Below are 25,776 nucleotides of genomic sequence, written 5' to 3' on the forward strand. Positions count from 1 at the left end.
CTCTTGCCCTTCTCCACTGTCTTTGCTTTGTATTGTGGTAGAAAATATAAAGATAATTATAGTCTAACTAGAAGCCCAGTGCACAGAATTCAGGCATTTGCGGGGGGGGATTCCTTAGCCCAGCCTGCACCCTCTTGCAGTCCAGGAGCCTCAGGGGATGTCCAGCTGCCGGCTTAGACTGCTCCCTGAGCCATCAGTCAGACATCCTTAGTGCTGCTGCAGAGGCGGGAGACGCTCCCTCCACCAGCCGTGAGCCCGGCCAGCTCTGGTGGAGTGGCGTGCCCCCTTGTGGGAACACACTGACCATCAGGGGCAGCTCCTACATTGAGTGTCTGCCCCCTGGTGGTCAATGCATGTCATAGAGACTGGTCGTTCTGCCCTTTGGTCGATTTGCATATTAGCCTTTTATATAGGAATTAGAGGCCCGATGCACAAAATTCGTGCAAGAGTAGGCCCTTGTGGCCGCCTCAGTCCTGCAGCTGCAGTCCTGGTTTCAGCTGGAAGGTTGTCCAGACGGCCATTCAGTTGATTTGCATATTATGCTTTTATAGATTTTTTAAAATATATTTTTATTGATTTCAGAGAGGAAGGGGGACAGACATCAATGATGAGAGAGAATCATTAATTGGCTTCCTCCTGCCCACCTCACTCGGGATCGAGCCTGCAGCCCGGCCATGTGCCCTTGACCAAGAATCGAACCATGACCACCTGGTTCATAGGTCAATGCTCAACCACTGAGCCATGCTGATCAAGCAGTTTATAATCTAATTTTTAACTTAAGATCAGTTCCACATCTGTTTCCCTCTTCCTTTGGGGTTGCCTTTGATTTTAAGACAACCCGCATTTTCCTGTTATTTCCTGCCTGTGCTGGTGTGTGCAGCCATGCTAACATCATGTGACCAGAACCCTGTCCACAGCACCGTGTGCCAGCTCAGTCCTTAGCCCGCACACTGAGCCAAGTGCCCTCAAGCATTCTCACGACATCGCTCAGCCTCGGCCGACACACACAGCTGCTGCGCAGACAGTCCTAGTGAGGAGAACTGTCTGTCCGCTGCCACTTGTGCGCTGAGGCCTGGAGGCAGGTATTATCTGGAAACAAAGTCAGGTCAGGAGACAGGCTCCAGTCCTGCCTTCACCTCCTGCTGGAAGGCTTCCCTTCGCTGAGAGCTTCTTTCCCGTCAGCGCTGGGCCAGGCGGAGCCAGACAGTGCCCTGCGGACCCGAGGGGACTCTTGTAAGTCAACTCCAAATCAGGTAAATGTGAGTCTGCCCAGGCCACCATTATCGGAATGCACTGCCTCTTATTTTCACCAAGGTTCTCACGCTAACAGAAGTTACATCCTGTTTACGTCTTCACTATGTTCAAGAGGCTGTTTCTTCACTCTGAGGGGCCCTCATCCAGAAGAGAGGCCCATAGATCCTTCCAGAAGGTTTCATAGCTGGAGAAAGGAGAGCTACTCCATCTGTGAGAGCTATTCCATCTGTGAGAGCTACTCCTTCTGTCAGAGCTACTCCATTTGCCTCCTGATTCAAGAGTCAAAACATGTACTGAGCTAGTCTTATTTTAGTTCTTTATTTCACCACGTAACTTACAGTTTTAGGGTATATGAAGTCTTTTTCTTAAACATAAGCTCCTAACATGGTTATTGCATATACAGGTGTTTGTGGGGATTTTTTACTTTTTATTTTCAAATAATTACAGATTCCCAAGAAGTTTCACAAATAATACACAGAGGTCCCCCTGTACCCATTCCCCCGATTCTCCCACTGCTAACATCGTATCTAGTTACAGTCCGTTATCAAAACCAGGAAGTGGACATTGTCACTATATAGATAGAAATAGTGACTATCAAAACGGACTTCGGCTCTACTCTTTAATTTACAAATTAATATTGGCATTCTGCTAGGCATTTTGTGCAAAGCTAATAAAGCTTTAAAAACACGTTGCCGTGTAACTACGTTACGGTGATGGTGCCGAGAAGGTAAACTGAGGCTCGCGTAGACAGCCAAGGCTTTCTGCAGGGTCCACGTGCGTCAGCTCTCGTGAGCCAGCACTTCGCCCTGAGGGTGCGTGATCAGCGTTTCCTTTAGGTTTGGGGCGCACACACCTGAGGCCTCCCTCCCGTCCTGGTAGACCAGCCAGGAGGCGCCTGGCTCTCTAACCCGGGCCCGGAGCTTGAGGTGTTGCGTCCGCAGGAGGGGATGTCTGTATCCAGGTGGCGCAGGGGCTGGGTCTCGGACCACGGTTCTGGCCCTTTCCCTCCCCACACGAGAATCACGGCTTTTGAGAGAAGTTCTGGGGACTTCCTTGGGGAAAGTTAGGAGCGGAGAACGGGGTAGAACCGTGGTCGGCAAACCGTGGCTCCTGAGCCACTTGCAGCTCTTTGGCCCTTTGATTGTGGCTCTTCCACAAAATACCACGGCCTGGGCGAGTCTATGTTGAAGAAGTGGCGTTAGAAGAAGTTTAAGTTTAAAAAATTTGGCTCTCCAAAGAAATTTCAATCGTACGATTGATATTTGGCTCTGTTGACTAATGAGTTTGTAGAAGATTCAAATGGGTCCCAACCGGCAGCCTCGCCTGTGCTCCCCTCACTACGGGAGCACAGGTGTCTGACGCTGTGGGAGGGTGTACATCTCCTGCTTTCCTTGCACTTGGAAGTTCGCACTGGAAGACACTGCCGCCTGAGCCGCTGAGCAGCGCCCACAGAGCGAGTGTCCACAGGCTCAGCTCCATGTCCGGGCCGGGCCAGCATGCTTGGCGGGATGCACCTGTCGGGACCCCGGCCACCCTGCCAGGACCCTTTGTTCCTCAAGGCCCACACCGCCTGGCAGGGAGATGGGGTCTGGGGTGGGGGAAGGCTGGGGCCGGGGTTGACCTGCCGAGGAAGAGCTCAGCTCTGGCCACGGGGCCAGCGAGGGGGGTCTCCAGTGCCCTCACCCCTCAATCTATGAATCCAGAAAACTGCCAGAGACCCAAGCGTGTCAGCCCCAGCAAGTTCACCAGAACGACCCGTGTGGCCACACACTTCTGCAGCTTCTGCCCCCTCCCTCCCCCAACCCCGGAGTAGAAGGGCCGGTGGGAGGGCCAGGCCACGGGAGAGTGTGCCGGCCTCCAGGGCTGCGCCCCAGGGACACAGGCACCACCTTCATTCCTTGGAAATAACTTGGATCCCCGTCAAGCATCTTAACCACCGCCTGCTGCGTGTCCCCCGCGGTGGGCGGGGCGCCCAGGCCGCCCCCGGAGCAGGACACGCCCTCCTTGTGCAAGGCCGAGGGGAGGCGGTGGAGGACGGAGGTGTCTCCGCCGGCCCCGCCCGGGCTGTGCGCAGGAAGCGGTGGTGAGTGTGCCAGGTCCCCGCGGGCCCCGTGCTCCCGCGGGAGCCAGGTTCTCCCTCCACGTGCTTTTCCACGGAGAGAGACCTCCACGCAGGCCCCTGGCTGGGCAGGAGCCTGGACGGCTCCCGGGATCGGCCTGGCGCGGAGCCGGCTCGCCCGCGCCACGGAGGGAACGTGCACCCACGGCCGCCCGGACGCGATAAGACTTGTCTGCGCATCACCGGGCCCGGAGCCTCTAATTACACGTCTGGGCCGCCGGGGCCGCGTGGCCAGCTCACAGCCCCGCCACGGGGAAGGCGCTGGGGCCCGCCCGCCCGCCCGCGGGGGGCGGCGCCGAGCCGTGCGTCACGGCCGGCCGGCCGCAGGGTAATCACACGTTCCAGCGACAGGAGTCCCTCTGACAGGCTGTCCTTCCTCTGCGCGGCATTGCCACAGCGCTATCGCCCATCAGCGTTCCGGGCCGACCTCCCTCTGTGGAAAGTTCGCCTCGGCTCCCGGCCTGCTCCCAGCTCGTGCGGCAGAGCCTGGCCCGGCGCTGGGCGTCCCCCGGGCCGGCGAGGTGCCCGGTGAGACGGGACCGGCTGCGGTGTGTGATGATCAACAGCCACCAAGTTACCAGGACCGCCATCTGCCGCGGAGAGAAAGCAGGCAGCTGGGCGGTGTCCTCACAGCCCCGGGAGCCGGGCGGCCGCGTGTGAGGGAAAGGACGCTGTCCGAGGCCGGAGAAAGCCGCTGTGCTGGGCCGAGCCCCCAGGGCCGGGCCGGAGGCCGCGGAGGCGCCGGCTGCCTGTGGGAGGCGCCCTGGCTCGGCCTGTCCGCCCTCAGCATGTGGGCGGGTTGGAGGACTGCAGCCAGGAGCCTGCTTTGTTTTTGTTTTTGAAGCTGCACCCCACCACCTTACCCCCCACCTCCCCCCAAACTGCGTGGACGCTGAATCAGTGCAGACGTGTCCTTACAAGAACCCACACACGTGAGCGCTAAGCAGCAGGCGCCGGTCACCTGCTCACGGATAAGGATCTCATCAGAGATCGGCTTGGGCTGCAATGTTCGCTCCCAGGGGTTCCTCTGACACCTGCATTTTGCCGTTGATTTTTAGAGTGTGGAAAGGAGAGAGAGAGAAGTCTATGTGAGAGAGATACATCGATGGGTTGCTTCCCACACAGGCCCCAGTCAGGGCCTGGGATCGAGCCTGCCACCGAGGTGCATGCCCGGAATCCAACACGGGACCCTTCAGTCCATGGGCCTACGCTCTATCCACTGAGCCATACCAGCCAGGGCGTTTTCCTTCCCTTATTACAGGTGTACTTCACAGGTGTCTCAGATCCACCTCCTGACCTCCAAGTCACCTCTCCTGCCGCCCCGCCCCAAGGACATGGCATCTCCATCTGACCTGGAGTTCAAGCTGGGAATCGGGGATTATCCACCTCCCCCACGTGGCCCCGGCACCCTCAGGTGCCAGCAGCCACCCACCTGGGCCTCCTTCTCCACGAGGGAGCCGGCGTCAGGCAGGATCAGGGCCCCCGGGCTCCGCCGGCCCTGGCTGCCCCCGCACGCCCGGCTCTCCCGCTCAGGCCCCTGCCTGCGTCTCGCTGCCTGGACCGAGCGTGAGCATCCTGGATGCCGCCGCCTCCCACCAGCTCTGCAGGCGCCCGTGGTCCCTGCGCAGACGCTCCCTCCCCCGCCTCCCCCGCCTCCTCCCCGCACGTGTCTTCTCGGGGCAGATGCTCCCAGTTTCGCCTTCCCTCCTCCCCCACGACACAGCTCTAGGAGGTCAGACGGTGTGACTCTCGGGGGCTCACAGCCCCCAGGCGGAGGCGGGCACACAGCACAGCGGGCACAGAGCGAGCTACTGACGGGATGAACCCGAGACCCGTCACGGCCCACAGCCCACAGCCCACAGCCCACAGCCCACCACCCACCACCCACCGCTGTGCAGTGCTGGCCCTCAGCGCCCATCAGGCCCTGCAACTGCACGTGTCCCCTAAGGACTCACCTGCTGCCTCTGGTCCAGGGGTTGCCGAGCCGCCAGCGCTGCCCGCTCCGTGAAGACGCAGCCCGGCTCCTGGCCCCACGTGTGGTTGCTCCGGGCGATCAGGAGAGGGGCACCGGCCCACGTGTCCGATACCGGCCACCTGGGCTCCGCAGGTTCCGACGCCGTGCGAGCAGAGGAGGGAGAGCAGGACCGGGCCCACGGCGGGAGGGGACTGGGGCCGTTCTGTCCGGAGGCCTAAGCCGCGGCTTTCGGAGGCCTGGCCCGCTCCGCTCCTGCGAGCTGGGCCCGTCACGCACAGGCCACGGACACAGGAAAGCAGGGCGGTGCTGGGTCCGTCAGCAGCCCAGTCCCAGTCAGCTCCCCACGCCCGTGTTGGAGCCGTTCTCATGTGACAAGGTGGCCGCCCGCGGCCCGTCTCTGCCCGCACCCTCGGCCAGGCACCGCAGCACCGGCAGCGAAGGCCGCGCCAGGCTGGGGGCTGCGGAGCGGCCTCACTGGGCTGGTCAGTGAAGGCTGATCGGCCTGGGCATGCCCTCCCAGGTGTTACCCTCGTCCGTGGGAGCGGGCGGTTCCAGGCGAACAGCTGGGAGTCGTCACCCGAGGAGAAACAGGCTGCACCACTCAGAGCTCTCCACCAGCCCGGGCTCCTCGGCATGGAAGAGGCCTGGTCCCAGCCCCACCGCCACAGCCGCCCCCGCAGCCCGGCCACCCTCCCGGCCCGGCCGCCCCCCCGGCCCTCCCGCCCCCCCGGCCCTCCCGCCCCCACGGCCCTCCCGCCCCCCCCGGCCCTCCCGCCCCCCCGGCCCTCCCGCCCCCACGGCCCGGCCGCCCCCCGGCCCTCCCGCCCCCACAGCCCGGCCGCCCCCCGGCCCGGCCGCCCTCCCGGCCCTCCCGCCCCCGCAGCCCGGCCGCCCTCCCGGCCCTCCCGCCCCCACAGCCCGGCCGCCACGGAGGTGCGGTTCACCCGAGTCATGGCAGCCTGTGATCTCATCTGCACCTTTTGTCCTGGCTGCACACGTGCTGAGAGGGGTTCCATGCGCATGCGTGAGAGAGTGCATGTCTGTGCGTGTGTGTGCAGGCTGTCCCACACCAACAAGCAATCCTCAGGTGCCACAGGTGAGGGCCCAGGCTCAGCCCACCCTCCCGGCTGCCGGCCACACACCCCAGCTGCTCCCTGCCCAACACCAGCCACAGGCCGGGGTCCACACGCCCTGGTGGGTGGGAGCTGCTGGGACAGGACCGAGACCACAGGGCGGGCGTGAAGGCGGCATCACCGCGGGGCAGGGGCGGGCAGGGCGAGGCCTCGGGAGGCGTCTCCATGGGGAACTGGCCCAGCGCGCTGGCAGGAGCACGGGGTCCCCCCGTGGAAGCCCGAGGACGGACCTCGCCTGACCCTGCGGGCACTGGGGCCGCACTACGTCCCACCTGGCTCAGCCAGGGCCTTCCCGCCGGGGCCGGGGAGCTCCGACAGGCCAGCCTCACCCGCGGCATCCAGCCCCGCCTCGGGTGGGACCCCAGAGCAGCCTCCCTCACACAGACACACGATCACTCACCCAGCAGCGGCGAAGACCAAGCACACCTCGTTAAAAGCCACTGCCCCTCACCCAGCACAGCCAGCCTGCTCAGAGCCGAGGATGAGTTTAGTTTCACAAAAGAAATGGGAGAGAGAAGGAACCGGTGGTTTGCCACGTCTGTTTATTCTGTAACGAGGTTCGGAAATGTGGGGACAGCGCGGGGGGATCTGAGGAAGCTTGGCGCCCCTTTCCCAGGGCAGCCCCGCTTCCCCACCAGCAGCACAAACACGGGAGGAAGGGGGGCAGGGCCCGGCTAGTCTCTCAGCACCAGCGGGGCCTTCACCTGCTCGGCCACCTCCTTGCCGCTCAGCGCCTCCACGATGGCCAGCGCGAACTCGAAGCTGGTGCCCGGGCCGCGGCTGGTGAGGATCAGGCCGTCCTTCTCCACGCGGCTCTCCGAGTAGCTGTAGTGGTCTGGGCGGGAGAGGACAGGGTTACGTCCTGCAGGCCACACGCACAGTGGGCATCGCTCAGTGCCTCCATCCCTGTCCCGCCATCACCGCTCCTCAGCACAGCCCGGACCCCGGACAGGCGCCCTCACGCCTGGCCCCGCCCCTGTGCCAGGCGGGGGCCGTGCTGGGAGGGAGGGGCAGGGGCTGTGGAGGGAGACCCCTGTTCCTCCTGCAAACACAGTCACAGGCGTGTGCTTCGCCTCCACCTGAGCAGGACGCAGACACGGGGGATTCCTCCGCACGGTGGTCATCAGAACCGCCCGCCCTGCCCCTCCCTGGCCCCTCCCTCGCACGTGGAGGCCCTGTTCTGAGCTCACCGGGTCTTTCCTGCTCCCTCGCCCATTCTCTTCACTCACGGCCTCAGCGTCAGCACAGAGGCCCGTGCCCTCCTCCCTCCCTCAGCCGCGGCCCACGGCGCCCTGCCCGCAGGGACTCAGCTTGAACAGAGTCAGCTCCGGGCACTGCCTCTCCCACAGGCGGGCCCACCACACTGCTGGCCCCACGGCCCCGGCTCCAGGACGCTCCGTCCACTGCGCCCGCTCAGCACCGCACAGGGACCGTCCCACAGGCAAACCACAGCCCGCCCGCTCTCCCCTCCAGCGCCTCCGCCCTCGCCAACGTCCCCCGGTGCCCAGGGAAGAAGAGCCCATGGCGGTGCGCGGCCGCCGGCCTGGCCCGCAGACGGCACGGGAAGGAACCGAGCAGCAGAGCGTCTGCCACCCAGGAGGGGAGGGGGCAACAGGGGAGATGGAGTCTGAGGTTTGCTGAGGTGCAATGTCAGACCTCAGGGAAGGCCTAGACAGAGAGGCATCCAGGATGCCGCCAGCGTCTGTGCCAGGACTGAGGGGAGGCGGTGCCCACAGCGACGCAGACGCGGTGACAGGGAGGGAGGCCATGCTGCAGGTCCTCCCTGAGCTCCGGCCCGCAGCACACACCCTCTGACCCCCCCCCCTCCTTCCCCACCCCCCCACGCCCTCGCCCGGAGCCTGAGGACGCTCAGGAAAAGCTGGTAACGACCCCTACGCAGAAGCACGCAGCTGGCGTCACGATGGCTTTGGAAGCCGCACCGCGGCTCCTGTCCCTCAATGTGGCTCACACCACACTAACGGCGTCTCTTCATCTCCCAGGACAGGCCTCCGGTGGCTGGCGCGTCGTCTGTACACCGAAAGGTTACAGGTTCGACTCCCAGTCAGGGCACATACCAGGCTGCAAGTTTGATCCCGAGCCGGGGCATATACAAGAGGCAACCATCGGTGTTGCTCTCTTTAAAAATTAATAAAAACATTTCCTTAGGGGAAGATTAAAAAAATAGCCCAACCGGCCCGGCTCAGTGGTGAGGGTGGACCTACGGGCCAGGAGGTCACAGTTCCATTTCCAGTCAGGGCACAGGCCCGGGTTGTGGGCTCCATCCCCATTGGGAGGCGTGCAGAAGGCAGCCAAACAATGATTCTCTCTCATCACTGATGTTTCTATCTTCCTCTCCCGTTCCCTTCTTCTCTGAAATCAATAATATATATATATATATATATATATATATATATATATATATATATATATTTTTTTTTTTTTTTTAATCCAGAGACCTACTGAGGTAACGGGACACAGCTCATCAAAAACCACCCTGTGGCACCGCGCAGCCTCAGAGACCTCTGGTGCGAGAGCTCGCGTCGCAGGCCAGAGCATTCCCCATGCTAACCATGGGGTGAGCGGCCGAGACTGGGCAGCGGGAGGCACGACCCTCAATGGCTAGTTGCTCACTTAACAATCTCTTTAAGAGTACGTGTAACAAACACCCTTAACTGGTTAAAGAAGTTTCAAGATGTTCCATGGAGCTTCTCAGAATTTCTACCAGGAAGAGCCAATGGTCCGCCCTTATCCACTACCGCCCCCTCGTGGCGTCGAGGGGGAGAACAGCGCACGCCCACTCACTAGCAGGGGACGCCCAGGGCGAGGCCTGGAACTTGTCAAACCCACACTCACAGCCCATCTGGCCTCAACCGGCTTCGGCTTCGTTTCCTTTGCTCCAAGCAAACGCCCTGAAGACAGAAGTCTCTTCGGAGAAAAAGCACCTGGGAGGCATGAACCCGGCGCCTCGGGCACCCCATCGCCGAAAGCCTTAAACATTTCCAGAATGACCTTCAAGGAAAAGTCCCGACCCCTGTGCTCCAGGGGCCGGGGTCATGTCTACTGAGGGACCCAGTGAAGCTGATCGCCAGCACAGAGGGGGCACTATCACCAGAGTGGAGGGAGGGCTGCCCACCCGCCCTCCTCCATGCGGCCAGGCCGGGCAGCGCTCCCAGCGTGTGAAACCCGGTAACTCGCTGAACCCTCAGCACCCACGGCAGGTGCCATGTGACCCTCAGACGGCGAGAGGAGGACTCGGAGGCTCTGAGAGTCAGAGCCTGCGCAGCCGCAGCGAGGGGTCGCCTGGCCGAGGCCCGGCTCCTCGCCACTGTGACCGGCGTTCGGACGTTCTCGAGCAGCGGACAGTGAGAACGGAGGAAATCCACAGCACTTTACACAGTGAGCACAGGGGCGGCTCTGCCCGTGGTGGGCCTGCTCATGTGAATAAGACACCTTGCCCTGACCTAGTAAGTTCCCGGTGGTCCCCTGTAGGAGGGCCTCGCCCAGGACCCCAGGGAGTAACCCAGCTCCCCCTCAGACCGCGTCAGGGCGACCTCACACGCCGTTCTCACACTGGGCTCGCCGGCCTGGCCCCTCAGAGCCAGGGGTGGGCACTGGGACGAGAGGCTCCGTCCAGATAATACATGTGATCAGACCGCGTGGACACCTGTGCTCCCATCTCATTTACCTGCCCCTCCCCTTCCCCCTTCACACTCTGGTGGCATCACAGCAGCAGACACAACAGACACACCTTCAGGCACGTGTTGTGTGCACACCTGCTTCCTGATAAATCCTAACGACCACAGGAAGCCCGATTTGGCTCGTCTCTTGCCCTCCAAACCTCATTACCGCAGTCAACTAAACTCCCAGTGACGACAGTGTGTGGGTGTCAGTTCATGGACTGTGACCGGGTCCCACCTGGTGCAGGCAGGAGGCTGGTGGTGAGGGACTGCGTGTGGGGGCAGCAGGTCCACAGGAGCTCTTTCAGTTTGATCTTTCTGTGACCCTAAAACTGCTCTCAAAAACAGGCCTATTTAGAACCCTAATCCTAACCCTAACCCTAACCCTAACCCTAGCCCTAATCCTAACCCTAGTCCTAACCTTGAAAAACAGAATTTTAAAAAAATAAGCCTATTTATTTTAAAAAACAGCAATATAATGAGAAATGCTTCCTTTGCTGTTAGATATGTCAGCTGTTGTCCTTTATGTTTTAGTTCAAAATGTAAGCCCAGAGCAGGACAGAGGGAGACACTGGGTTAGTTGCTGTCAACTTCAGATTCGCTTTTGATACTATTTTGTCTGTCGGTTTATTCGCTGATTTTCGGCTGGCTGGAATTTTAAACTCACTTTCCACGCTGGTTGAATACCAGGTGATCCTCATTTTGTTTGTCCTGGAAATGTCTGTTTCTCTGCCATGACCCACACAGGTGTGACTGTTCTCTCTCTGTGAAGTTCAGGGTCTCGGCCTCTGTCACGTGCACGCCAGGCAGACAGCAGAGGAGAAGACACTCCCACTGCTGCTGCGTGCACAGGAGGCAGCCCTCGCGAGGCCGCGCTGCTCAGGGTGTGGGTGGACACTCAGGGCCCGTTACACTGAGCTGCCCCAGTGCTGCCCCTTGTGCTCTGCATGGGGTGGAGGTGTCTCTGGAGCAGGTCCCTCCTGAGGACAGGCAATGGCACGCTCCTTCTACAGCCTCCAAATAACAAGCCTCCCAGAGGATTAAAGACATTTGTGACAAATAACAAAGAAATATGTAAGACGACGTTAGTTTTAAAAAGCAAGCTGCAGGACAAGACAAAGCAGCTCTCATTGGAGTAAAAACATTAAACTACAAAGGACAATGAGCAGAGGTAGAGAACGTTCTAGAGGCACACACAGAACTCTGAACAGGTAGAGGAGGACAGCATTTACGTCACCCTCCTGCCTGTGTGCTTTCTCGCCTTGTGAACATCAGCTACCACGGGGAAACGTCCAGCTGATGCCGTAAAAGAAACGGGTCACTGGGCAGCAGCCACCACCCCGCCTCTGACGGGAGAGCAACGTGCACTGGACCCCGGACCCTGGGCAAAGGGCACTTTCTGCAACTGCTGTCGAGTTAAGGTTTACCTCAGCCACTGGCAACGTGTTTGGTAGAAACACTAGCTGACCTGGCCTGTCACCAGCACCTCCACCGGGGACGGCGGGAGCCGCCCCGCCTGGCCCCGCACGGCCTCCGCCCAGTCCTCTGCCCGGCCAGCCTCTCTCTGGTGAGGACACTGGCAGAGAAAGCGAGGGCACAGCACTCCTCACCCCCAGGAGCCTCTCCAGACGGATCACACCCGTGGGAAACGATGCTCAAGGGCAGCTTTTTGAGAAGTCTGTTTGTAACTTAGAATATAAGCATGTACTTACTCCCATTCATCATTTTGTCTTTAGCCAGTGGGTGTGTTGTGACTTTGCTTCCAAAACCTATTTCATGAGCCAACAGAGCCGTAGGACCTAAAAAGAGGATTAATAAAGATTTAAGTGTAGTTATTGGAAAAAAAAAAACCATGTCTTAAAAATTGCAGGAGCAAAAATATTCTTCAAAACCAGGAGGCTCTTACCTAAAATATACTTATGATTCTGAAGTTATACACTTGTTAGTACAATAGACAAAGTATCTTTCTATATAATAAAAGCCTAATATGCAAATCTACTGAACAGCAGAATGACCAGTAGCTATGACATGCACTGACCACCAGGGGGCAGATGCTCAACGCAGGAGCTTCCCCTAGCCCACAGGCCCCAGACCAGCCAAGACAGGTGCCAGCGGGGACCCTCCTGAATGCCCTGCTGGTAGCCCCACAGAGGGAGGCGACTGGCGGTGAGGCCAGCCAGTGAGCGGGCAGTGGCAGGGGGCAGGGCCCACCAGCAAGCAGGGGGCAGGGAGAGACAGACAGGGCCGGTTGATGAGCAGGCCAGCGCTGCTGCCCCCGCCCCCCTATCACCCCGCTGGTTGGTGGGCCAGGCTGGTGCCAGCAGGGACCCCAATCACCCTGCTGATCACCCCACAGATCGGCCCTGATCGCTGGCCAGGCCTGTACATGGATTTTGTGCACCGGGCCTCTGGTGTTTATAATAAACCATCTCCCGAGCACTTCTGGCAAGTGCACAAAATCAAAAACATCAAAAACCACTTCATCAAAAAGATTCACCTTGACACCTAAGGTTGGAGCACACAGGTCAACAGACTGTGGCCCCGCCTCAAGGAACAGGCAGTATGCATGTCAGAGGTACAAGATGGGGAGACCCTTGTTGTCTGAAAAAGCCCATCCTTCCTCTTGACAAATGAAAATTTTAGTTCCATAGCAATCCCAACGAACTCCTGGGCCTCACTGCTATTTTAGAGAGCACTTTTATTTTCCCGCTTGAATCTAAAAAACCTGCACTCATCCACTCATCCACTCATCCATTCATCCAGCCACCCATCCAGCCACCCATCCAGCCACCCATCCATCCATCCATCCATCCATCCAGCTAGCCATCCATCCATCCAGCCAGCCAGCTAGCCATCCATCCATCCATCCAGCCATCCATCCAGCCACCCATCCACCCATCCACCCATCCATCCATCCATCCATCCAGCCAGCCAGCCAGCCATCCAGCCAGCCAGCCAGCCAGCCATCCATCCAGCTAGCCAGCCATCCATCCAGCCAGCCAGCCATCCATCCAGCCAGCCATCCATCCATCCATCCATCCATCCAGCCAAATGGACCAGGTGCACTAGGAGGGCATTAAAATGAGCGGAACACCGTCCGCCCTGGAGGAGTTTCCCGTGAAATGTGTGCACGTCTGAGAGATGAAGCTCTAAAGCTACTGAAGAGAAGAACCACACACAAATGATTTGCGATCCTCTGTATCTTTCTTCTTAAAATGAAATTTATCAACATGTATTCACTGATATGGTCAACATCACTGATATGGACAATCCCAAGAAGATTTTGTAACAGGTTCCTCAAATAAGGACTAAAACCAAGAAGGTTTTAAACCATTGTTATATGATCTTAAAGACTTTTTAAAGTTAGTCTCCTTTTTTCCTCTAAGACACACACACACACACACACACACGTCTAAGCCCTTACGTCGAACCGAGAACAGCAGGCTTCAAAATCGCACCCGACACCCGAGTGGTGGGCACGTGGCCCGTCCCCAGGGCAGCCACACACTGCGTCTCAGCAGCCCGAGCACTACTCTTTTGCAACAGGAACCCGAGTAGAAAGCAGTTACATAACCAACCAACAGGCTCCTCAGACCGTAGCGGCTACAGAGAAGATCAAACAAACAACACGGAATTACGTAAGCTTTCTGCCAACGCCAGGTGTCAGTTTCAGACCCAGTCCTGACTTAACCTCTCTTCAATCAAAATCCTCAAATATAATCGATGTCTCTCTCCACCTTACTTTTATCCTCAGCATGAGACAGCTACATATGGCAGCAAGTTTTAAAAGTCCATAAAAATTGCATAATGATCACTCACTTTTTTATTCTGATGAAGTCATGAATGACCCTTCGTTCTTATTTTCTAAGATTTTCAGAAAACAAGGAGTCATCACCGACATGACCGCATGTTTTCAGCAATCCCCCAGGTGCCTGAGCAGTGAGGAGGGGGCGGACGGGAAATTCAGGCTGCTCCTCTCACGACACACGTGCTACCTCCAGTAACGTCACGGTTGAAGGTAGAACCCTGCTGATGCCTTACTCACTATGGTGAGCTCATCATTACTGCTGTCTGGAGCTTCCAGATCCGACTGGAAACTGAGGACAGAGGTATTTAACTACTATTGTTACTTCAAATTCTGCAGAGACCAGCTCTAGCAGGAGGCAGGGTGAGCGGTAGACAGAATCCCTAGACAGCAGATAGGAAGCCTGCAGCGCCACCGTGTGGTGACTTACAGGAAGAACACCTCAGCCACCCCAGCCCCTCCAGGGCTCCCTGAGATTGTACCTGGACTCGGGCATGGACCACTGCTGGCTCCTTCCCCCACCCTGAGTGAGGCTCTTATTTCCACAATAGTCCCCTTCCACTCTGTCTCACTCGCTCCGTATTTAGGACCAAGTTCCTATTCTTTCTGTTCCCCGTTTGTAACTGCAACACTAAGAATCACCTCATTTCCCGTCACACTTCCCTGTTCGCAGCACCCAGGGGAGTGGGGCAGGGTCCTGACCGGCACAAGCACTCGGTCAGAGCTGTCACTTTCTCGTGTCGGTGTAGGTGACGCTCAGGGCTAAGCACTCAGGCCTGAGTGAAAACAGCCACCAGATGCGGCTGATAACCTGCTACCCCTGACAGGACGAGCTGACATGTGGTTTACGGTCCGCAGAGTCTGCAGGGAACAGCCCCAAGGTCTCCTTTCCTCCTGCTGGAGAGCACCAAGATGGAGGCTGGGGCACCTGGACCAAGTCCTTACAGCCAAGCGGCCCTGCGCCTTCCTCCCCTCCCCATAGAGGGCGCTGCTGCAGGGGCTGCCTGACAGTCCCCAGCAGAGAAGCCCCTGTGCCCGGGGGCAGGCCCAGAAGCTGGTCTGAGCAGGACCCCAGGACAGCGCCTGCAGGGCGGTCCCCACCGCTCCCGTCTCTCACAGCGGTTCTCAAACAGTTAGGTCCTAGGAACCCACTAGCTTTCATGTGGATTCTCTCTCGTAGTTAATAACTGCCCAGCTAGAAATTAAAGCTGGAAACCTTACAACACCATGCTCGAGCACACACACCCTGCCCGAATAAAAACATTGGCACTCTGTTATCCCTCCTGCGAGAGCCAGAAGGAAAAAGGCAAACTATGTCTCCATCGTATCTGCTGACCTTCCAGCCCCTTTGAGATGACGCTGGCCACCACGGCTCTCATACCCAGTCCCGAGAATCCCTGGCCTACAACTATTGTAAAAACGCCACCATACTGAGGAAAAGATCACTTCACCATTCAATCCATTCCACCAGACATGCATTCACTTCAGGCTTGACAAGCATTTAATAAAGGCCTATGACAAGGAGGCCCCGATGACAAATTACACTGTGGAGGTCCCGGTTCGATTCCCGGTCAGGACGGGCTCTGTCCCCAGGGGGGGGCAGGAGGCAGCCGAGCAATGTTTCCCTCTCATCCATGCTTTTCTCTCTCCATCTCTCTCCCTCTTAAAAAAACGGTACTGAAATAAAAACATTTATAAGTTTCTAAGCGGGGGGAGAGGGGGCATCTATGAAGCACAATGACCTTCCTCTAAACTCGCTGGCAGTGGATCCAGCACCAGCACCAGCACCGAGGGCCAGGCAGGAGCGCCGAGGCCTGGGAGCCACGGGCAGGCGCAGGGCAGGGCAGGGCTGCGTTTCTGGCAGCGATTGGTGCTGACGGTGCTGGCAGAGTCCCTCCTGGCGCGGAGATTGCTGTAACAAGCTGTTTACTGAACTCCTGGGGGCCTGGCTTTCCTCCGAGGTCAACCAAACAGAAAACATGATGTGTATCAGAGGGCAGCCAAAGCACGGGGAGGCAGAACTGTTCTCATTTCTGAATGACCCCCTTCATGCACCCAAGCCAAGAGCCGCTCCAGAAGCCTCCGCGCTCTGCGAAGGGGAGGAAGTCCGCGGACAGGCCCGTGAGGTGAGACCCCGGTCAGGCGGCTCCGGGGGAGAAGCCGCCGCCCATGGCGGAGGGTCCGGTCCGCATGTACCTGCACAGATGGCGGCGATGAGGCCCTGGCGGCCATGCTGCTCCTTCAGGACCTCCTTCACAGCGGCAGACTGTGCGGACAAACACACCGAGTCCTCAGTGAGCCTCCGGCCAGCAGCTGGCCAGCAACTTCACAGAACCTGAGCTTAGCTTACTCCACAAGATCTGAAACCTAACCACTTTTAAACAGTACTTCTAGATATTAATATAAAAGTTATCAAACTCATGTTTCTACATTCCTCCCTAAGCCCAGTCAAGGCACTTGTTATGATATAAGAGAAAGGCATCCTTTCCTTAAAGATGTTTGAAGCTGCCCGGCAGGCGGGGCTCAATTCCCGGCCAGGGTGCATGCCTGAGCCGCAGGCTCATCCCCAGCAGGGGGCGTGCAGGAGGCACGCGGTCAATGATACTCTAATGTTTCAGCTTCTCCCCCTCTCCCTTCTTCTCTGAAATCAATAAAAATATATTTATTTTAAAAAGCTGTTTGAAGTGGAGACGAGGAAAACCGCTTTCCCTGGGCACAGTGTCCCCCTCTCCCTGTCAGTGTCCAGCCTCGTACTCGGAGAACAGAAGTGGACACAGGGACTGCGGCATGGGGCGTCTTCAGCTGCGAAGTGAGGACAGGCCCACAGCCCCGGGGCTGGTTCCGCCTGCCTCCCGAGCCTGGCCACGCCTCCCCCTCCCTGCAGGGACTCCTCACCTGCTGCAGCCCAGCCCCTGCGGCCCCTCCCCGGCTCCCCATTGGCGAGGAGACAGCTAAGCTCTTATCCCTCCATGTGTAACCTGAATGGAACACACATTTTTTCTTCTGCTGCTCAGAGGGGAAACGGGCTCTAACATCCGGACTGTGTTCATAAGCCACTGTCCACCAGCTGACTGCCTCTGTAGCATGTGTCATCAGAAACGGCTTTTTTAAATGAAGACGGATTGTTCACTTCACCTGTTCCTATTCTATTCCCACCCCTTTCCTGAAATACTTTAATAGCAGCAAATCCACAGCACACAGGCCCACGCTGACACCCTGTCTGTATGTGGTGCTTACCTCACACAGACTCTGTGCTTACCTCAGACAGATTCTGGGCGCCCAGGTTTCCTCCCGGCAGAACCACAACATCGTAAGGCCCCTGTGACAGTTTAAAAATAACATTCCATGTGAAATGTGCATGAACACGACAGTCAGTAAAACTTCCTTATTTTAAATATGGGTCACAGCAAAAAACTGTTCACTGAAAAGTGAAATAAATTAAGGTGTATCTCTATGATGAAATGCTGTAACCAGCAAAACATGCAGAAAGTCTGTGCATGAGAGGACATCCATGTTGCAGAAGATGTAGCATGACCTCCTTCTTGTAAAAACTGCATGTGTGTGCGCATGCAGATGTACATGTATGATATACACACCCATACACGTGTATAGTACACACTCACTCACTGACAAAGGAGATACTCCAACAGCTAATGGGGAGCAGTGGGATGGAGGGGAAGGAGAGAATGAGACATTCGACATTTTAACTTTCTGTGTGTCTACACTGTAAGAGTTCTTTTTCGACAAGAATGTACACAGTAATGAAGGAGAGTCAAAAGAAAAACAAATTTTAAGTTTGGCAAAGAAATCTTAAGGCAAAGAAAAATATTTTTAACCTTATGAGAAATGAAACTTGAGGGAGAAATACGATGTAATGTTTTAGTGTCCCAGTAACCAAAAAACCCTAGAAATCTAATGACTTCCAATTTGCTGAAATGACACTTATAAGGCTTTCAGATGTTAAAAAGTTTTAAAAATGTAGTCATTAAGCAAATTACAAAATGAAAATGTAGCCTATATTTAGAGCAACATCTGTTAGTTAGAATTACTTTCAGATACTATAAACATCCCCCTGGTGTTTTAAAACAAAGCAAAATTAAACACTAAAAAGAAAATATGTGAAGCATAGATTCTCCTTTACTCTTCGATCTGAACGGGCCCACGCATGGACACAAAGAAAACAGCCGATCTGAAACCCAACGGGCTGAAGAAGAGAAGGAACCTTTACTTCGACTCTCGCTTGTTACGTGCCTCTTGGGAAGTTTCAACCATTGACATGTAAATACCAATATTCCAACACCCCACGATCCACCACCGCAATACCCCAACTTCCAGAAGATAGGAACTGCGGTCCACGCAGCCGAGGACGCTCAAGACCTGGGACGCAGACTCCAGGCTCCTCAGAGAGCTGGCTCTGCCTCCTCTCCGGCCAGACCTCCGCTCAAGAGGGCAGAGCCCACTGGCTGGCAAAAGGGGCCGGGCAAGCCTGCCGCCATGAAAGCATCTGTGCCCATGTGCGGGCACCTCCCGAGGAGAGAGATCTCAGCTCTGCCAGGGGCCCACAGCGCTGGTCACCCCTCAGAGTTCGAACCACAATTCTAAGGACCCTGGAAAAGCGACACCAGGGAGGGGAACTCCTCTCCTCAATCCACCCACTGACCAGGGAGGAGCCGTTGACGCAACAGGAACCACACAACTCCTCTGTCTCAGCGCACAGGAGAGCGCGGCTTCTGAATAGAGGCTCGGAGATGAATGGGGACACGGCGGCTGATCCACCAAGTGACAAAGCGGTAACAGGAGGCAGGGCTGCCGTGGAAGCCAGGACACTGCTGCCTGCAAGTGTCCCCTCACTCCACCGGCCCACCCGGCCTCTGACTGAGCCCAGGAGGGACCGGACTGCCAGCTGCGAGGTGGAGAAGGCAGAGCCCTCCCCTGCGGGCGGATCGGGGGAAGATATTTAAGCAAAGTCACTTCCCTAAAGCAGGTCTGTGCGAGCAGCAGCCTCAGGCGGACTCACAGACCTCCGCGGACCGGGTGCAGCAGCCAGGGAGGAGGGTTCAGCAGAGAACCAACCTGTTTCCTGGCATCTTCCAGGCTGGCATCGGGACAGATGACGACGTCTCGGCTGCACTGCACGGGGTCCTTTCCCGCCAAACCTGCAACGGTGACCTTGATCTGAGAGAAAGAAAGAGGTCATCTTGGTATTTAACAGAGTCACGCCTGCACATCTGTTCTGGGTTTTAGAGTAAGTGACAGGAAATAAGGCAACAAAGCCACGCCGGCGTTACGCTAATAAATCGGCGAAATGCATTCACCAACGAGGTCTGTCCCCGTGTGCCTGGGACGGTGATTATACACTCCCCAGCGCCCCGTCTGGTGTGGCCTTTCTCCCACAGGTGTTCTGGTTTGGGAGGTAAAGTCTATGGTCCTCCCATCACTAACCCACCGTGCAGTCGCTGCTGCCATTAGAGCGAGGAAATGCTGCTTTCTCTGGCACAGATTTACCAAGTTGACGACACCAAGAGCTGAGTCGGGGACAATGGGGAGGTTCCTACGCGGCTGGTGGATCCTTGGAGTCATTAACAAAATCTAGTAACACCCACTGGGGGGGGTCCTTCACCCACCCCGCTCACCTTCAGGCCGAGCCTGGGAACCCTCGCGCCCGCCTGTATGAGAACGTGAGAGTATTGCAATGCGTGAGACAACCCTCCAGAGGGAGTTTACAGACAGACGGCGGCATAGCCACCGAGGAACACCAGGCAGCCATTTTGAATGAACTCCCTGGACCACACGTGCCGTCACTACGGAGAACCGGAGGAATGTGGGGTTCCCAGCTCTCCCACTCACGGACTCTCCAGTGGGGGCACTTTGTTTAGTGTCTCTTGCCTCAGTTTCTTCAACTGTACAATAAGGATGGCAATTACACACAGGGTGGTTGTAAGATTCAAACAAGTTTCTAGAAGCGCTCAGAATGATACCTAGCACTGAATAAATGCTATTTACGCATTCCCAATGGGCCTAGAGCAGTGATCGGCAGACTCATCAGTCAACAGAGCCAAACATCAACAGCAAAAGGATTGAATTTCTTTGGAGAGCTGAATTTTTAAAACTTAAACTTCTTCTAACGCCATTTCTTCAAAATAGACTGGCCCAGGCCGTGGTATTTTGTGGAAGAGCCACACTCAAGGGGCCAAAGAGCCGCGTGTGGCTTGAGAGCCGCAGTTTGCCGACCACGGGCCTAGACGCCTTATGTAGGTGAATGGCACAGAGAAGCACGATGAGAACTAGTCTCACGCTGCTTGCTCTCTGGGTGGGAAGGGGAACCGCACGGGGACGTTCACAGAGCCCTTTGCAATGTTCTCTCTCTTGTTTAAAGCATTTGTTCTTCAAGAAACGCTCAGACAGAAACAGGGCAAACTGCTAACAAGCATTAAGCGCAGATACTGGTTAAACGGGTAATTATCATGCAGCCTGTTCTGTCTGAAATATTTCACCAAGTTGAATACTGTTTTATTCCAAAACGACTTTTAAAAGTCAAAGCAGCTGAAACCGGTTTGGCTCAGTGGATAGAGCTTCGTCCTGCAGACTGAAAGGTCCCAGGTTCAATTCCGGTCAAGGGCATGTACATTGGTTGCGGGCACATCGCTGGTAGGGGGTGTGCAAGAGGCAGCTGGTCGATGTTTCTCTCTCATCGACGTTTCTAGCTCTCTATCCCTCTCTCCTCCTTTCTGTAAAAAATCAATAAAATATATTAAAAAAAAAAAGTCAAAGCAGGTTTCTAAAAGGGGGAGGGACTTACTCCAGCGCGTCTCATGATATCTACGGGGACCACCGTCTCAATCTCCTCCGCTCCCTTCGCCAGGATGACCAGAGCTCTCTTTGAAGCCATTTTCTCGCTGTGTTCTTAACGACTGGATTTAAAACATAAAAGGCACTTTAAAAACTCTTACTGCGACCCTGGAATAGCCACAATTTAAAAGTTTTGGATTATCTTTAAGCAGAGTAACCAAGTGCCTCCCAGGGAAACAGTTCTGATAGACCAGTGGTCGGCAAACTCATTACTCCACAGAGCCAAATATCAACAGTACAACGATTGAAATGTCTTTTGAGAGCCAAATTTTTAACTTATACAGGTAGGTACATTGTTATTAACTTAATTAGGGTCCTCCAGAGCGGGCCTTTGCTAAAAACTCAAGGGGCCAAAGAGCGGCAGGTTGCCGACCCCTGTGATAGACAAACACCACTGACTATGAAAGCAGCATTTTTGGTTACTATTGGTTTACACAGGATTTCCATTGCCGTGTTTTCTAAGATGAAAACACAGTATGGTTGCTCACCCATGTTCGTACTGAATTTCTTTGAAATTTAAAAAACCCAATTTCTAATAACATATTGCAGATGAAGCTTTCTGAAACACAAGGGCATGGGTCTTGCATTTCACACAACGCAGTTTTCTTTTTGCAGCACGTTTCTCTTACATAGAAATGACGAAAGCTTTGTATGGGCAAAACACTACATTCACAGTCTTTAGCAACCGGCCTATAAAATTTTTGGAGGGGATTTTTTTTTTAAATTCCAATAACTGTACTAAAAATTCGGGGCGGGGGTGGGGTGGGGTAGCAGTTTAAAATGTGAGCACAGGCTTTTTTTAACGAGGGCGAAAGGTGGGAATCCCCTCCCCAAAATCAACCCGACTAGACAGTTCTTCCATTGACAGCGGCCACCCCGGGGTCTGCACAGGTTTTGGCCCCTCCTCCTCCTGGAAAGCTTGCTGTCCGTGCAAAACAGACTGTATTTTACTACAATTTCCACCAAACCGGTGGATGCTGTGCACACCCTTTCGGAAGTTTTGGCGTTGCTACGCGCTGGCAGCGGAAAGCCCATCTATTCACACTAGAAGGCCGCGCGGTGCTCAGGCGGCGAAATCGGGGACCCGTCTGGGGGCGCTTCCTCCCGAGGCCCCGCCCCGGCGGCGCGGACGGTCCAGCCGGGGGCCGGGCGCCCTCTCGCCGCCCGCAGCACCACGGCCTGCGCCAGCGCCGAGCTCCCAGGCCCCGACCCGAACCTCGCCTCTCCGCCCACAATCACCACTCCGCTTCCCGTCCGCAGCGCTTCTGCACCGGGAGTGAACCGGAACCGGACTAACGGACGGACGCACGCACGCACGCACGCACGCACGCACGCCGCCCTATCAGCGCCCTCAGCTCCGCACTGCGCAGACGCACGCCGCCGGGCCTCCTAGCTCCCCTCACTGCGCAGACGCAAGGCTCGCGCGTCGCGTTACGTCACATCCGGCCGGCCGCTCTCACCTTAAAGAGCCGTTGGGAATGGGCTGCCTGTCTGCGTCCTAATAGGGTTCCCATTGGAACCTCCGTCACCGCGAGAATCCCGGGGACTCACGTGACCGCACAAAATCCCGCCCCCGAGTGGCCGGTCCGGTCCGCCCACAGCCCCCGCTGGCTGTGACCGCGCTAGTGCCGCAGCCCCGCCGTGCGTTCCCGTCGCCGAGCGGGGTCTGCTGTAAGCAGGTTTAACTGGATGGCATTGTCCCTTGCACACGGCAGGAGCTCGCTGGTGCAGCATGAAAGGCTTCGAATGGAAAACGGCAGCCTTCGCACCCAGTCCTCCCCACCCCGCAGCCCTGTTGTTCAGAGGCAAATAGTTCCAACCCTTCAAATTATTTCACCTGGTCATTACCTCGGTATTATAAGACAATATGCGAATACTGTTACTTCCCAGTTTCTGGTTTTAAACACTATATGTTGGCGTCTTGGCAGGTATTAACATAATTTTCATTTCACAGATGAAGAGGTTGAGGTCCAGAGGCGTGAAATGATTGTGTAAGGTCCTGATGTTCTGCAGTGTTTTACTTTTTTAAATATATTTTTATTGATTTCAAAGGGAGAGGGTGAGCGAGAAACATCCATGATTAGAGAGGATCATTGATTGGCTGCCTCCTGCATGCCCCATACTGGATATCAAGCCCACAACCCAGGCATGTGCCCTTGACAGGGAATAGAACCTGGGACCTTTCAGTCCACAGGCCCACGCTCTCTCCCCTGAGCCAAACCAGCTAGGGCTGTTCTGCAGAATTTTAGTCAAATTCAGATATTCTGATACCAAAGCTCACACTGCCCACCACAGACTCCCAGTATTACTTAGTAAGCCAGTGACACTCATGACACGCTCTTAGCGCTGTAGTGCAAACCCATTTCCTATCACACGTTTACAAAGTCAAAGAATTAAGCCACTTACCAAAAACCATTGCTCTGGGACTGGCAATGGAGACACTTCCTAGTCAAGTCTCTTATTTCCAAGTACAACAACTCTGTCCCATCCAACCACATTTTTTCATTCAACAAGTGGACACTTCCATTCAGCACGTGTGGATGCATCGCAGGAAGCACAACCTAGAAGACACATCAGTTCCTTGCAGCACTTCAGCTTTCCAGAAATGTGAAGAAATACTGTCTGCCCTGTGGCACTCACATCCCCAGGGAGAGAAACAGTGTGGCTGTCAGCGAAGGCCTTTGGGGAGCATCACCTGCAGACATGCAGCCTCCATGTCGATCATGTTGAGTTAAAGACATCTAGAAAACAGCAGGTGCAGAAAGAAAAAGGTGAACGCAGAAGGTGAAAACTCTCATGAGAGAACAGCCCTCTCGCCGAAACCGGTTTGGCTCAGTGGATAGAGCATCTGCCTGTGGACTGAAAGGTCCCAGGTTCAATTTGGGTCAAGGGCATGTACCTTGGTTGCGGGCACATCCCCAGTAAGGGGGTGTGCAAGAGGCAACTGATCAATATTTCTCTCTCATCAATGTTTCTCTCTATTCCTCTCTCTTCCTCTCTGTAAAAAATCAAATATATATAAAAGAACAGCCCTTCCTCTGCCAGGAGGAAAAGAGACATTTTTACCCCCCAAGAGGGAGTTGAGTCCAGCAGAATTTGTGCAAAGGGACCTTGTTAAAATAACTTTCCTCCTTTAGTCTCCCCATTTTATTGTAGTTACTTCTCCACACTCTCTCTCTCTGTTTAACCCAGTATGTAAGCATTTAAGTTGTTGCCTCTTCTTTGGGCCATGTCCTCATGGAGGCTCTCAGGTCACTGTAAAACGTGTGTTGAATAAATGTGTGTGCTTTTCTCTTATCTTTTGGTGTAAATTCAATTCACAGGCCCAGCAGAGACCCTAAGGAGGCAGAGGGAAAGTTTTTGCCGCCCCAGCATCAGCGCGTCACCCATGGCCTTTTAGACAGTCGGCCTAATCACAATAAATAAACTGCTGCCAGGTTATTCTTCTCCTGGGACCCTTACCTCTTGCACCTCGTCTTACTGAGTAATACACTCATTCCCTCTGAATGCATCCTGTTTCATCAGCAGCACTGACTTCAGCGCTTTCTTGTCTTTTTGCCTTTCACCTGTGTCTCTGCACCCTGTGGGCTCCATGCAGGCACCTTGCCGTCTTGGTCAGACCCTGGGGCATAGCAGGTGCTCAATAAGTGCTTGCTTAGTATCCTTCTAACTCCAGCCTGTAAGATGTGCCTTCCTCTCTGACTATGGCTATGGATTAATGTCAACCCGTTTCTTAGTCCTATTTTCATCTTTACTTCCCAAATTCCTTCAACCAGACGGCAACTGGGAAGTTTTAGGTGCCGTGGGACGCTCCCATTTTCACCTTTTTCTATTCATTAAGGGAGTGCGGGGTGAAACTGAAGTTTCTGGGCAGAAAGAGGCCATGTGGGCCATTGAATAAAGGTGTTTTTTGTAAAGAGGTCCGGCAAAAACGGCGAATTTCCCCACCGGAGCCCCCGAAAGGTTAGGCCGCCGACGCCCGAGAAGAGTGGGCGAGCCTGACCTTTGAGGCAGCGCTGGCGCCGGGGGAAATTCTGACGCCGAGGCCCGCGAGGGGCCGGGGGGCGGCCTCGCCCCTGCGCCCACCGCGTGTGAAATGCCGACCGCCCCCCGAGCGTGGGCCGCCGATCACAGCTCCCACGGCCGCCGGGCGCCGGAAGTGGGCGGGTCGACCCGCAGTGACGTCAGTCCGTTCCATCCGCCTCGGCGCTCGGGATTGGTCGAGCCGGGCCGCAGGGGGCGGGGCGTGAGGGGGCGAGACCCCGGGTCGCGTTGTCAGACGTCGGCCGCTGTGTGCGGTCACGTCCACCGCCGGGCCGGCGCCCCGAGCTCCTTGGTGGGCCCCGGGAAGTGTGTGAGCGACGCGGCCCATCACGTTGGGGTTCCCGCCGCACCTGGCCGCCCCGCGGGCCGCCGGGGGAGGCGGTGGCCTGGGAGTGAGAGGCAGGAAGTCGACCTTTCCCACCGCCTCCTCCCAGGTGTACGATACTGCGCATGCGCGAGGGGGCAGGCGGCCCTGAACCTGCTCCCGCCCGGAGTCTGGGGTGTCCGGAGCGTCGCCGTCCGGGCTCAGCTGCGTCCGGTGCATCCATCACCTCCTTGAGGGCGGAGGCACCGCCGTCTTCTGCTTCTCCGCTCTCGGAAAACACTTAACTGCCATGCTCTGCCCTTCCTGGCATCTTAATTCTGGAAGGAAAGATGAAGATCTGATGAGGCTTTCAATAATGGGTTATCAAAGCTTTAAAAAAGGGTTTGGCTCAGTGGATAGAGCGTCGACCTGTGGACTGAAGGGGGTCCCAGGTTCGATTCCAGTCAAGGGCATGTACGTTGGTTGCAGGGCACATTCCCAGTAGGGGGTGTGCAGAAGGCAGCTGATCGATGTTTCACTCTCATCGATGTTTCTAACTATCTGTAAAAAAATCGATAAAATATATTTACAAAAGAAAAAGGAAAGCTTTAAAAAC

General features: G+C 56.1%; 1 protein-coding gene and 1 long non-coding RNA gene across 6 annotated transcripts; both read right to left on the reverse strand.

Moving 5' to 3' along the window:
• Positions 1-1,693: 1,693 nt before the first annotated feature.
• Positions 1,694-5,988, reverse strand: LOC311618388. Of its 2 annotated transcripts, XR_014794315.1 has the most exons (3): positions 5,329-5,988; positions 3,909-4,407; positions 1,694-3,870 (listed from the first exon to the last, which is right to left on the reverse strand). It is a non-coding gene; the product is annotated as an uncharacterized lncRNA (long non-coding RNA). The 2 variants fall into 2 exon arrangements; XR_014794316.1 differs by having other exon boundaries at positions 1,694-4,407.
• A 1,018-nt stretch (positions 5,989-7,006) lies between these two features.
• Positions 7,007-24,973, reverse strand: PARK7 (Parkinsonism associated deglycase). Of its 4 annotated transcripts, XM_084873342.1 has the most exons (8): positions 24,816-24,973; positions 23,219-23,553; positions 20,763-20,874; positions 19,037-19,138; positions 17,223-17,282; positions 16,160-16,229; positions 11,871-11,957; positions 7,007-7,316 (listed from the first exon to the last, which is right to left on the reverse strand). In XM_084873342.1, exons 3-8 carry the CDS (start codon positions 20,850-20,852, stop codon positions 7,156-7,158), a joined length of 570 nt encoding a protein of 189 aa, XP_084729468.1. In that variant the 5' UTR covers positions 20,853-20,874; positions 23,219-23,553; positions 24,816-24,973; the 3' UTR covers positions 7,007-7,155. The 4 variants fall into 4 exon arrangements, with proteins under 4 accessions (XP_084729468.1, XP_084729466.1, XP_084729467.1 ...); XM_084873340.1 differs by lacking the exons at positions 23,219-23,553; positions 24,816-24,973 and adding an exon at positions 22,029-22,222; XM_084873341.1 differs by lacking the exons at positions 23,219-23,553; positions 24,816-24,973 and adding an exon at positions 21,800-22,222.
• Positions 24,974-25,776: the final 803 nt, after the last annotated feature.

This window comes from Pipistrellus hanaki (genome assembly GCF_964339955.1).
Source record: "Pipistrellus hanaki genome assembly, chromosome: 2".
Taxonomy (NCBI): Eukaryota; Metazoa; Chordata; class Mammalia; order Chiroptera; family Vespertilionidae; genus Pipistrellus; species Pipistrellus hanaki.